Source organism: Chiloscyllium plagiosum, chromosome 22 (assembly GCF_004010195.1).
Source record: "Chiloscyllium plagiosum isolate BGI_BamShark_2017 chromosome 22, ASM401019v2, whole genome shotgun sequence".
Lineage (NCBI taxonomy): Eukaryota > Metazoa > Chordata > Chondrichthyes > Orectolobiformes > Hemiscylliidae > Chiloscyllium > Chiloscyllium plagiosum.
In genome coordinates, this window is record NC_057731.1 from 31,654,796 (window position 1) to 31,668,562 (window position 13,767).

A 13,767-nucleotide genomic window follows, 5' to 3' on the forward strand; every position below is an offset into this window, starting at 1 on the left:
AATACAGGGAGAACTAGCCATTTGGATACAGAACTGGCTCAAAGGTAGAATATAGAGGGTGGTGGTGGAGGGTTGTTTTTCAGACTGGAGGCCTGTGACCAGTGGAGTGCCACAAGGATCGGTGCTGGGCCCTCTACTTTTTGTCATTTACGTAAATGATTTGGATGCGAGCGTAGGAGGTAGAGTTAGTAAGTTTGCAGATGACACCAAGGTGTAGTGGACAGCAAAGAGGGTTACCTCAGATTACAACAGGATCTTGACCAGATCGGCTAATGTGCTGAGAAGTGGCAGATGGAGTTTAATTCAGCTAAATGTGAGGTGCTGCATTTTGGGAAAGCAAATCTTAGCAGGACTTATACAATTAATGGTAAGGTCCTCGGGAGTATTGCTGAGCAAAGAGACTTGGAGTGCAGGTTCATAGCTCCTTGAAAGTGGAGTCGCAGGTAGATAGGATAGTGAAGAAGGCGTTTGGTATGCTTTCCTTTATTGGCCAGAGTATTGAGTACAGGAGTTGGGAGGTCATGTTGCGACTGTATAGGACATTGGTTAGGCCACTGTTGGAATATTACGTGCAATTCTGGTCTCCTTCCTATTGGAATGATGTTGTGAAACTTGAAAGGGTTCAGAAAAGATTTAAAAGGATGTTGCCAGGGTTGGAGGATCTGAGCTACAGGGTGAGGCTGAACAGGCTGGGGCTGTTTTCCCTGGAGCGTCGGAGGATGAAGCGTGACCTTATAGAGGTTTACAAAATTATGAGGGGCATGGATAGGATAAATAGACAAAGTCTTTTCCCTGGAGTCGGGGAGTCCAGAGCTAGAGGGCATATGTTTAGGGTGAGAGGGGAAAGATATAAAAGAGACCTAAGGGGCAATGTTTTCACGCAGAGGGTGGTACGTGTATGGAATGAGCTGCCAGAGGAAGCGGTGGAGGCTGGTACAATTGCAACATTTAAGAGGCATTTGGATGGGTATATGAATAAGAAGGGTTTGGAGAGATATGGGATGGGTGCTGGCAAATGTGACTAGATTGGGTTGGGATATCTGGTCAGCATGGATGGGTTGGACCGAAGGGTCTGTTTCCATGCTTTACATCTCTATGACTCTAAGTCATGTGTACAAACCATCTAGATTATGATAGTGTTGGACCAGCAATCCAAAGGCACTGATTTTAAGAGTTCAATTGAAGTTCTTTTTCTTTTCATTCATTCAGAGAGGTTTATTGCTCAGAGGGCATTTGAGAGACAACCCCATTGCTGTGGGTTTGGAGTCACATATAGGCCAGACCAGGAAAGGGTAGCAGTTTTGTTCTCAAAAGGATTTTGGTGAACCAGATGAGTTTTTTCCAACAATGGATTCATTGTCATGATTAGATTTCCAGATTTTTATTGAATCCAATTCAAATTTCACCATCTGCCATGGCAGGGTTTGAACCTGAGTCCCTAGAACTTGGGTCTCAGGATTAACAGTCCAGCAATTGCATCACTGGGCCATTGCTTCCCCTGTTGTGTTTAGTACCCTGCGGCTAGCAACAAAGGTGAGAAAGAATTACTGATTCTGGAAGCTCAACTCTATTAAATAAAACAAAGCCAATTCACTAATAACCTTTTTTCGAGAATCATATCTGTATGACCACTGGTCTGGTCTGTGTGACTAATGTCCTGTTAAGGATTTATTCTGAAATGCCCTGTTAAGTGGCTTAGCTAGGCCCTCTTCCATAAGCCAGTAAGATGCAGGAGGAGTAGGCCATTCAGCCCATTGAGTTGCACCTCCATTCAATGAAATCATGGCTAAATCAATGCTCAACCCCACTTTCTTGTCTTAACTATAATCCTTGATTCCCTTACTGATTAAAAATTTGGCTGTCTCAGCCTTCAATATATAATTAATGACCAAACCTTAACAGCAAAAACAGGAAAAGAATTCCACAGACTCACAACCTCCTGAAAGAAGAAATTCCTCCGCATCTCTGTTTTTAACTGTGCGATCCATTATTCTGAAATTATGCTGTCTGGTCCTAGATTCTCCCACCCTGGGAAACAACCTTTCCACGTCTACTCTGTCAAGTTTCCTGAAACTCTTGTATGTTTCAATAAAGCTGACTCTCTTTTCTGCTAAATTTCAATGAGCACAGGCCCAACCTACTCAACTTATCTTCATAAGACAATCCCCGCATACCTGATGTGAGCCTAGTGAACCTTCTCAGGATTGCCTCCAAAGCCTGCATATTTTTTCTTTACATAAGGGGCCCAAACCTTTCACAGTATTCCAGCTATGGCTTGACTCATGCATTGTATAGTTTTAGTAAAATTTCCCTACTTGTATACTTCATATCCTTTGAAATAAAGGACATTCCATTTATTTTCCCTATTACCACCTGAACTTGGATGCTAGCTTTTTGTGATTCATGTACAAGCACTCTCAGAACCTCTATTCTGTAGTTTTCTGTAGTCTGTCTTCATTTAAATAATACTTCACTCCACTACCCTTCCTGGCAGTGTGCTTAGCTTTCACCCACTCGTATAGACCTGCCTATATCCTTCTGCAAACTCTTTATCACCTTCACATCTATTTGTGTCATCCACAAACTTTGCTATAGTATATTCACTTACCTCATCCAAGTCGTTCATATATATTTTAAATAATTACGGCCCTAGCACTGATCCCTGCGGCACACCACTAGTTACAAGTTGCCATCCTGAACGTTGTATCCTAACTCTATTAGTTAGCCAGTCTTCTGTCATGAGCAGTGAGGGATGGATAAGAAATGTGACCTTGCCTGCATACTATGGAGTCATGCAGCATAGAAACAGGCCCTTTGGCATACTATGTCTATGTCAATCAACAAACACCAAATGACATGAATCCCATTTAACTCCATAGCCTACAGTGCCCTGGCATTTTAAATATACATTGACATGTTGCACGAGTACCATCCTCCATCCCTCTCTCAGGCAACACAGTCATACTTCTACCACCCTGTGGATGAAAATATTTTTTCTCCAATCTCTTCTAACCCGATTACTCCTCACCCTAAACTTATGCCTCCTGGTCTCAGACACATTTGCCAAAGGGAAAAGATTCTCACAATTTATTCTGTCTATGCCTTTCAAAATTTTGTACTCCTCAATCGGATCTCCTCCTCAGCCTCCTCTGCTCCAAAAAATAAACCCAGCCTGTCCAGTCTCTTATAACTGAGACTTTTCATTCCAGACAACATGCTGATGATCTATTTTCTTTCAATGCCTTTTAGTTTTAATCCTCATGACCTATAGCTCACTGGAATACTTCCTGGATCTAAGTTTTTGGAACTTGTATTGTTATTCAACTCTTTTCATTAAAAATCTGGATCTTATAAATCTACTCAGCTCTAAAACCAAACTTTTTGTTCCAATGATTTAACTGGAGCAGTGCAAAATCAAACATTAGCAAACAAGTTTGTAACTGAATTCCAGTTATGAAAATATCAAAAAGTCATTTTAAATGAAGCAGGAATTAAATTTGAGAGTCAACCCAGTGATGTACAAACAGTACTTAGTTTTTTTAATTTAAATTGCAGTTTTAAAAGTTTGGTTTAGCCTTTTTTTCCCTAACTGTAGTATGATCTTCTTAAATAATATGGAATATTAAGGCTCTTTATTATGCCCTTCCACTATTGGTCCCACTTTTTCTTAAGTGATTCCTAAATAAATACTGAATACATGGAATAAATCTGACCTGTTAAAATGGCATTTAAATAGCTTGAAATAAAGGAAAATGTGAGCAGTAAATTCAAGCTGTTAACTTGGAGATTTATGTAAATGATCTTACCTAGATTTTTAAATTTAAAAAATTATTTAATTTTTGAACAGTCTGCTTCTATAAATCACTTATTTTTAAAAGCTGAAGAAAATGGATGAATCTCATCAAGAAGCCACTGAAAAGGAAGTTGAAAGGATCTTGGGACTGCTACAGGAATACTTCAAATCTGACCGTGAGTATGGTACATGCAGCATGCTAACTTCTGGACCTTTGTTGCTATTCTTTACAGTTAAAACTCTTGACACAATTCTGAAACAATCTTTGCCACTACTATTTAAGAGTTTCAAGTTGAGTAATGAAAACTAGAACTATGTTTTATGTAATTTTGTAGTAGTAAATGTACTTAACATGACAACGAAAGGACTGGACTATTTCTCGTACTCAAAATTTGACTTGGATGTAGAACTTTGTCCAATTGATACCATTGCGTAATACTTTTTTTTTCATTCACTCTTAATCAGCCATATATGCATATATATTTTGATTGTTTCATTCTTTGCCTCATAATCTTGTGTTTCACATTTGATTCTTTTTAATTCATTCATGAGGTATGGGCATTACTGATTAGGTCAGCATGTATTGCCATTCCTTAATTGCCCTGGATAAGTGTTCATTTTGAACATAATGGTGGTTGATGTTCGACTTGCTTAACAGGAATTACTCTTGATCTCAGTCAATTCCATTGATCTTGCAGACAGTCCCATTCCATCTACAGAATAACTTTGAACAATGTTGGGCGGCATGGTGGCACAGTGGTTAGCACTGCTGCCTCACAGCGCCAGAGACCCGGGTTCAATTCCCGCCTCAGGCGACTGACTCCCCGAATCTGCGTGGGTTTCCTCCGGGTGCTCTGGTTTCCTCCCACAGTCCAAAAGATGTGCAGGTCAGGTGAATTGACCATGCTAAATTGCCCATAGTGTTAGGTGAGGGGTAAATGTAGGGGTATGGGTGGGTTACGCTTTGGCGGGTTGGTGTGGACTTGTTGGGCCGAAGGGCCTGTTTCCACACTGTAATGTAATCTAATCTAAAAAAATGTTAAATCACTGAATTGTTTGAAGTGACCTAATTTAACGAGCAACCTTGGCCTTCAGAACTTTATGGTGGGAACCAACTGTTGCAGGTGCATTTTATCCTTTGCTCAACATTCCTATTTTCAGCAGTTTAATCTCTGCCTCATCTCCACATTCATGGAAGTACATCACACAATACTGCCAGAACATTGCTATATTGCATTCTACCACTGTTTACATACCTCAACAATACAATACAATAACAACTTCTATCTAATCATGTATAATTCATTCATCTTTCTCATCATTCACTTTGTCTGCATCTTCTGTTTGTAAATTATAACTCTTTTTGCTTTCAAGCAATGACTATTGAGACACGATTTTAGTTTAATTAGCTGATTTCCAAATCTGGTATTTGCTCAACCATAAAGTATATTTTAAAAAGGTTCATACAATTAGGATTTGAAGAGAGAATGCAACCTTGTGAAGATTGTAATTTTGTGAATGTATTTTTACAGCTGAGACACCAATCAATTTCTTTGACTTTGTAATTGATCCACATTCTTATGCACGGACTGTAGAGAACATATTTCATGTGTCCTTCATTGTGAGGGTAAGTGTTACATAAAATAATTGACTGGAAGGGCAACTACTTTCACCAAACTTCCCTCTGCCAAAAGAGTACATCAAAGCCTTGTGTAAGAGGAGAAATTTCACCTTGCGAGAGCAAGATGCTGTTTTCTCCTGATCTGTAAACGTCTTGCTCTGTTGTCTCATGAATGTTGATCATCCTTGTGGCTATTCATTTGCAGGATGTTATAGTTTGGGTTATAGCTGTTATTGTTTGATAGCTCTACCAAGGCCTCTGAACAGTGTGCCTTCTCTAACCTAACAGTGCTAAAATTTGTTTGTAACGTCACTGCTGCCTGGTTCACCTGAGACCAACTATTATAGTACAGATTAGAGAATTTTTTTCTGTAAAGGATTATTTCCTACGTTGTACCTCAAGGGTCCATTTTGTACAAATAAGTTGATATAGAAACTTCCCTTGTGCATCTAATACTGTATTGAATTTGTAGCCTTTGCTTGAGACTGTTAAGTGTTGATTCCAGCTTGGGCAGTACTTTGTAGATGCATCTATAATGTAGAGTACTTTTAGTTGTACCTTTAGCAATTTCCCCATTGTAGTTGAATGTTTAGTGAGCATGACGGAATCATTGGAATGCAAAGTTTCTTTTTTATAAAAGTTGAGTGGGTTCAAGGCCCTTTATGTGCACTAATTGCATCTGGTCGGGTGTTCTACTGACACTGTGCTTTGCAGTGTGAAATTCTCCATTTCATAGAGCTTTATTGACCATTAAATCTAGTTCCAACTCTGGATATTATCTATAATTATGGTATAATATCATTTCAGGATGGATTTGCTGCCATTGGACTTGATCAAGATAAACTACCGATCATTGGTGAGTTACTGTAGCGATTTATCTGGAGACTTCTTTTACAGCTGGGCTCAATTAGTACTAATGTTTATCTATTGCATAGAATAACTTCTGTCTTTTTGAAAAGATAACTGAATCCCATTGCATTATTTGAAGAATAACATTGGCATTCTCTCAGGTTTCTGGTCAATACTTATCCAAAGTATTGGTCATGTATCCGATTTCTGTTTGGAGGACCCTGCTATACATTAGTTGATTGTTCAGAGTGTATTGGGTACCCCAGGGAATGCAAAATGCCCTCTGCAAATGCAACTCCTTCCCTTTTTATATTTGGAAGTCATGACCAGAGCTCAGTCTGCTTGTAACTATAATTTGTAAAAAGGATCTGAAACATAAGTAAATTGTCTTTTTTTTTGTAAAAGGAGTGGACCAATTTATTGTATATATTTTCATAATGATTATATTTATGTTGTCAATGTTTTAGAGAACAGATCCATCTTCACCATCACGTACAAACAAATCTCCAAAATTGGTGTTGTTAAGCTTGCAGATAACTCATTTTATCAAACCTGTTCTTCTGTCTGTATGCATAAATCTTCTGCTTGAACAGGACTACAATTGTAGCTTTCTTTTGTGATTTGATGAATCACAAAGTGTTTCTCAAAGAAAGATGGGCAGATAGGGTTACACATTAGGGCCTTGACAGTTGCAAGCACAGCCACCAATGGTAGAATGATTAAAAGTGGATGTGTAAGAGGTCATAATTGGAGCAGCACAGGCATCATGGAGGTTTCCAGAGCTGGAGGGACTTGATATCAAATCAAAAAGTCATGGGAAGAATTTGAAAAAAAAGAATGAGAATTATAAAACTGAAGTGCTGCTTACGTAGGCCATATGGCACAGAGATGGGCCATTTGGCCCAGTTCATGCCGGTACCTATGCACCCACTTGAGTGGCTTCCTTCCTTTCCTTATCTAAATCTACCATCCTAACCATCTATTTCTTGCTCACTGATCTATTTGCCTAACTTTCCATTAAACATCTATAGTATTCATTTTCAACTACACCTTTGGAGGAGTGAGTTCAATATTCTCACCAGTTTTTGGGTAAAATAAGTTTTGAATTCCTTCTTGGATTTCTTGGTCATTACCTTGTGTTTATGGCTTCTATTTATGTTCTTCACATAAGAAAATTTTCTTTCCACTGATTTTGAACTTCTGATCTTGGTTTTCATGCTATTCTGTGAACTAAAGTGCAGCCTATCATTGTCCACCATGTAAGATTGATGATTAGGTGTTAAATTGTTCTGGATTGAATCAACATGTGTCTCAATGCAATTCTTAGATAACAGTATAATTTTCTGGTTTCTCAGAAAAGCTGTTCTCTTGGCCTTGGGTTGAGATACACCATTTGTAATGAAATGTGAGTTGTTTGTTATGTTGGCCAGCAGCCAATGAGATCTTATGGATTACCTTGCTTAGAATATTTGAGGCATTATGTTAGCATCGAGTCAATAAATCTATTAACTTGAACCGATTTCAAGACATGGCCAGGTCCCTGATATTTGTCAATGGGTATAAAATAGACCAAGATTAATCATAAGTGTGCGTGTATTATCAAAGGAAATATGAATTTTTGTGATATTTATTTTCAGAGCCAGTAAATGAAGCTGTTGATAATGAAAGACCACAACAACAAAGGCAACAAACAGTTATTTCTTTGAGTCAGCAGGAGTGGAAAGTAGGTATAGTAACTTGAGACTTAAAGAAAATTAACTATACTAAGGCCATTTTGAAGTTTTTAATCAAGTTTAAGTTGAGAGAGGCTTTATTCTGAACTGTCTTGCAATCAAAAGATTTTGTTCAGGATTTTTAAGTATTCCATACACTGTGTTAAGGGAGATAGTGATGCAGTAGTGATGTCTCTGGACTAGTAATTCAGAGCCCCAATTTGATATTCTGGAGACGTGTTTGAATCCCACCATAGCAAATGTTGGAAATTTGAATCCCATTTTTAAAAAAATCTGCAATTAAAAGATGTAATCACTGTTGATTGAACCAACAGGTTTTTAAATTCACTGTTGCCCTTTTGAGGGAAGGACATTGTTGTCCTTACCTGATCTGGCTTTTGTGATACCAGACCCACAGTAATGTGGTTGGCTCTTAATTGCCCTCTGCAATGGTCCTAGTAAGCCACTCAGTGGGCAATAAATGCTGGTCAAGCCAGCAATGCTCACATCCCATTAATGAATTAAGAAACAATTTTGTAGGATGACATGTAAATGTCATAAGGAGAAAGTAAGGACTCCAGATAGAGTCATAGAGATGTACAGCACAGAACAGACCCTTCTGTCCAATTCGTCCATGCCGACCAGATATCCCAGCCCAATCTAGTCCCATTTGGCAGCACCCGGCCCATTATCCCTCCAAACCCTTCCTGTTCATGTCTCCATCCAGATGCCTTTTAAATGTTGCAAGTGTACCAGCCTCCACCACTTTCTCTGGCAGCCCATTCCATACACGCACCACCATCAGCATAAAAAAGTTGGTGTGTGGTGATGGGGAAGGTAGCTTGGAAGGTGATAGGTGAATGCAAGTGGGGGGTGATGGTGATAGGTCAGAGTTGTGGGTGGAGCGGATAGGTGGGAAGGAAGATGGATAATGGGATAGTTCAAGAGGGCGGTGCTGAGTTGGAGGGGTTGAATCTGGGATGAGGTGGGGGGGGGGGGGGAAGGAGAGATGAAGTTAACATGCTCACTTATTCTAATTGACTGCTGACAGATACTTTGAATCTTTAAAATACCATGAGTGCTGTGATATTTTGCTTCATAGAATCTCTGCAGTGTGGAAGCAGGCCATTTGGCTCATCATGTCCACACTGACCCTCCAAAGAGCATCCCATCCAGATCCCACCTCCCCCACCCTATCCTGTAATCCTGTATTTCCCATGGCTAATCCATCTAGCCTGCACATGTTTGGGGATTGTGGGAGGAAACCAGAGCACCTGACAGCAACCCATGCAGACATGGAGAATGTACAAACTCCACAGTCACCTACAGAAATATACCTGGTTCCCTGGCACTCTGATGCAGCAGTGTTAACCAACCGCTGAGCCACCATGCTTGGATGTAGAAGTAACTTGTATTAGGCAAATTGTAGTGAAATGAAAGCAGAATTCTTTATCATATTTATTATTATAGTAGACCCCCTGTTGGGTCGATAAACCAGCATTTCTGATTTATGTAGTTAACAAACCAGTTAAGCTTTTCATTTTCATAATTTAGGTTTCATTATTTTAAATAACATTTGAATTATGTACATGTGTTACAAATACTAAAATACTTATTTTAATTCTTGCAGGAAATAATTGACACATTTGAAATTGCAGATGCCATGATACCACCAGCCAAGCAAGGGGACTGATTAAATTCTTTGATATATTCAATGTGCGTAGGTTTTTAACCTGTTTATTTTTTATCAAGTGGACAATTCAGAATACTAATGTTTGTCATCTCAATTTTTTAAAATAAAGTATTTAGACAAGTTAGTGTTTCATTTGGACTGAAGTGTCGCCTTCATTGGACAGTGTGCTGTACAAGTAACATTTTTATAACTTGTGCACTGAAAATTGTATCCCAGATTTTATTAAACAAGTTATGCAACAGCACAATTCCAAAAGACCTTATAGTTCATGCTATTGAGGTGTGAAATTCTACAGTAGTACCATCAATGTATGTACTGCCAGTGACATCAGCTGATAAAACAACCATCAATCTGAGCTAACTAAAGTTAAATTAACTAAAGGATCACTTATGGCATTAACTATACATGGGTTGTAGGCCACAGGAATGGAAATCTTTATCACAACAGAATTAAAATAAATTTGAAGGTGTATGCAGTAATTACTTGTAAAATAAAGATTAATAAAAATTGAAATTTTTAATCAATTAACCTTAAGTAAATTTCTAAATCCAAAATTCAGTATTCCCTTATCTTTTTCTATGTCCTTTACCTAATTGGGCTAGCAAATGGCCTGTGTACCTGCACGACATACTCCATTTAAAATCTTCAATTTGTAGTACATTTCCTTTTTACATTTGTTTAATGTAGATTAGCAAGAAAATGGGCATATGTTCTGTAGTGTGTTCCACTGATCTTATCACATTTTGAATACTCCAATTTAAAATCAACTTTGACTGTAATTGTCCTAAAATGTGCACTTTTTGATTACTGTTCAACACTTTGTTTACAGGTGCCTTATCGAAAATCTCTGCAAGAAATAAAGATGTAATCTTCAAAGTGATGATTATTTTGTATATTTAACTGAGAAAGTTTGTACAGCAATGTAATAAACATTACACAAATGAACATGGTAATTTTTATTTTTTTTTAATTAACAATCCCAGCTCCTTTTTGTCTGGACGTAGTCGTGAATTGTGTTTTTTTAATAAAATAAATTGTTTAATTTTCCTGTTGTTGGTTCTTGTTTTTTAAAAAAATCCATGAGCAAAATTTATATACAAATGCAGGTTGACTGGAAACATTAACTATCAAATTCTTGACAAGTAAATGAATTTATCACTAAATTCATAACATAAGGCTATGATCAAATCTGGAGAGGTGAATAAATTCCACTCTCTTCACTCCTGAGGTTGGTATTACAACACGTTTTCTTCCCAATTTGACAAAGATGAGGAGTTAATTTTATTGTAAACTCACTTACTAAAAGAATGAACATTAAGATAGTAAAGCATGTCTTGAACTGCATAATGTATATACATACACTGATATGAAAACAAACTGAACAAGATGAAGTTTGAAGGGCTGTAGAATTGAAGAACAATTAGTTATTAAGTGAAGCAATTTGATCTTGAGGTTCTGGCAGGATTTTGTGATTGAAGTGGTGTTTTCCTGGATGAAGTACACCATTTCTGAAAAGATAGATTCCTTCTTGATATTTCAGATTGTCTCTTTCTATAGCAAAAACATAATCATGCATTCTCAAGAAGTTGTTTTGAGAAATAAATGTTAACCGTTGGCCAAAAATGGAAATAATCCATTTTAAGTGTTCAAGTGGTCCGTTCAGAGTTCCTCTGTGATCCTTGGATGAGATTGGAATCTAAACAATTCTTTGAACTTTTGGGAAGGACAGGAAAGAAGGAAAAGAAGATAGAGCTGTGCTGATAATATGAGATAGTATTAGTACATTAATAATGGAGGAGGTCTGATCAGGAGAACAATGTGTGGAATCTGGGTGGAACTTGAAAGGAAAGGGACAGTAGACATTGCTTGGAGCTATTGTGAGTGACTTCAATTTGCATATAGTCTGGTTAAACAAACTGAGCTCAAGTTGCAGAGGACAGGTTTCTGGAAAGTAGAAACCTTATTAAACTGACTTTTAAATTTCTATTAGGTATTTAGAATCATAGAATCCCAACAGTGCGGAAACAGGTGCGGATTTGATGGGCTGAAGGGTCTGTTTCCACCCTGTATGGACTCTATGGGCAGAGATGCTAAATGATTACTTTGTGTCTGTTTTCATCGAAGAAGATACAAGAAATCTACAGATCCAACAATGAGTCAGGTGAGCAGTTGAGGAAATTAGGATTAGTAAGAGTACTAATATTTATTAAATACAAATTTCACTACCTACCTGGTGGAATGGTCAGCTAATGTGTACAGTCCTTTTAGATCATAGAACAGTACAGGCCCTTCGGCCCATGAGGTTGTGCTGAGCATTTAACCTAATCTAAGATCGACCTAATCTACACACCCCTCAATTTACTGCCATCCATGTGCTTGTCCAACAGTCACTTAAACGTCCCTAATGTCGTTGATGCTTTCCTTTATTGGTCAGAGTATTGAGTACAGGAGTTGGGAAAAAAAAAGAGAAAAAGAAAAAGAAAAAAAAGAAAGAAAAAAAAAGTACAGGAGTTGGGAGGTCATGTTGCGGCTGTACAGGACATTGGTATGGCCACTGTTGGAATATTGCGTGCAATTCTGGTCTCCTTCCTTTTGGAAAGATGTTGTGAAACTTGAAAGGGTTCAGAAAAGAATTACAAGGACGTTGTCAAGGTTGGAGGATCTGAGCTACAGCGAGAGGCTGAACAGGCTGGGGTTGTTTTCCCTGGAGCGTCGGAGGCCGAGGGGTGACCTTATAGAGGTTTACAAAATTATGAGGGGCATGGATAGGATAAATAGACAAAGTCTTTTCCCTGGGGTTGGGGAGTCCAGAGCTAGAGGGCATAGGGTTAGGGTGAGAGGGGAAAGATATAAAAGAGACCTAAGAGGCAACTTTTCATGCAGAGGATGTGGTGGAGTATGGAATGAGCTGCCAGAGGATGTGGTGGAGGCTGATACAATTGCAACATTTAAGAGGCAATTGGATGGGTATATGAATAGGAAGGGTTTGGAGGGATATGGGCCGGGTGCTGGCAGGTGGGACTAGTTTGGGTTGGGATATCTGGTTTGCATAAACAGATTGGACCGAAGGGTCTGTTTCCATGTGCACCCAACACTCTGTGTAAAGAACCTACCTCTGATATCTCCCTCATACGTTTCTCCAATCAACTTAAAATAATGACTCCTCGTGACAGCCATTTCTGCTATGGGGAAAGGTCTCTGGCAATCTATGCCTCAAATAACCTTGTACACCTCTATCAAGTCACCTCTCCTTTCTCTCCAGTATGAAAACCCAGCTCACTCAACCTCTCTTCATAAGACATGCCCTCCCATCCTGGCAGCATCCTGGTAAATCTCCTCTGCACCCTCTCTAAAGTATCTACATCCTTCTGATAATGAGGCGACCAGAACTGGACACAATATTCCAAGTGTGGTTGAAACAGGGCTCGATAGGGCTGCAGCAGAACATCGTGGCTCTTAAACTCAATCCCCCTGCTAATGAAAACCAAAACACCATAGGCATTCTTAACAACCCTATCAACTTGGGTGGCAACTTTGAGGGATCTATGCACTTGGACCCCAAGATCCTGCTGTTCCTCCACACTGACAACAATCCTGTCTTTAGTCTTGTATTCAATATTCAAATTCGACCTTGCAAAATGAATCACTTCGCATTTAGCCAGGTTGAACTCCATATGCCACTTCTCAGCCCAGCTCTGCATCCTGTCAATGTCTTGGAGCCTGCAACAGCCCTTGACATTATTTACAACACCAATCACCTTTGTGTCATTGGCAAACTTACTAACCCAGCCTTCCACTTGTTTATCCAAATCATTTATAAAAACTACAAAAAGCAGAGGCCCAAGAACAGATCCCTGCAGGACACCACTGGTCACCGACCTCCAGGCAGAATACTTTCCATCCACGACCACTCGCTGTCTTCTTTCAGCCAGCCAATTCTGTATCCAGACAGCCAAATTTCCCTGTATCCCATACTTCCTAATTTTCTGTATGAGCCTACCGTGGGGAACCTTATCAAATGCCTTACTGAAATCTATATACACACCCCCACTGCTCGACCTTCGTCAACTTGGTATCGTGACATGCTTAAAGAACTCAA

The 13,767-nt window shown here is 38.9% G+C and overlaps 1 protein-coding gene across 1 annotated transcript in view; it reads left to right on the forward strand.

The window, feature by feature from the left end:
- nsmce4a (NSE4 homolog A, SMC5-SMC6 complex component) overlaps nt 1-10,714 on the forward strand; it is an 18,462-nt gene extending 7,748 nt beyond the window's left edge. The window contains exons 6-11 of the mRNA XM_043712678.1: nt 3,879-3,969; nt 5,326-5,420; nt 6,222-6,270; nt 7,901-7,986; nt 9,606-9,691; nt 10,498-10,714. Of these exons, the coding sequence (XP_043568613.1) occupies nt 3,879-3,969; nt 5,326-5,420; nt 6,222-6,270; nt 7,901-7,986; nt 9,606-9,668 (384 nt within the window). The 3' untranslated portion in view covers nt 9,669-9,691; nt 10,498-10,714. The remainder of the gene's footprint in view (nt 1-3,878; nt 3,970-5,325; nt 5,421-6,221; nt 6,271-7,900; nt 7,987-9,605; nt 9,692-10,497) is intronic.
- The last annotated feature ends 3,053 nt before the right edge of the window (nt 10,715-13,767 follow it).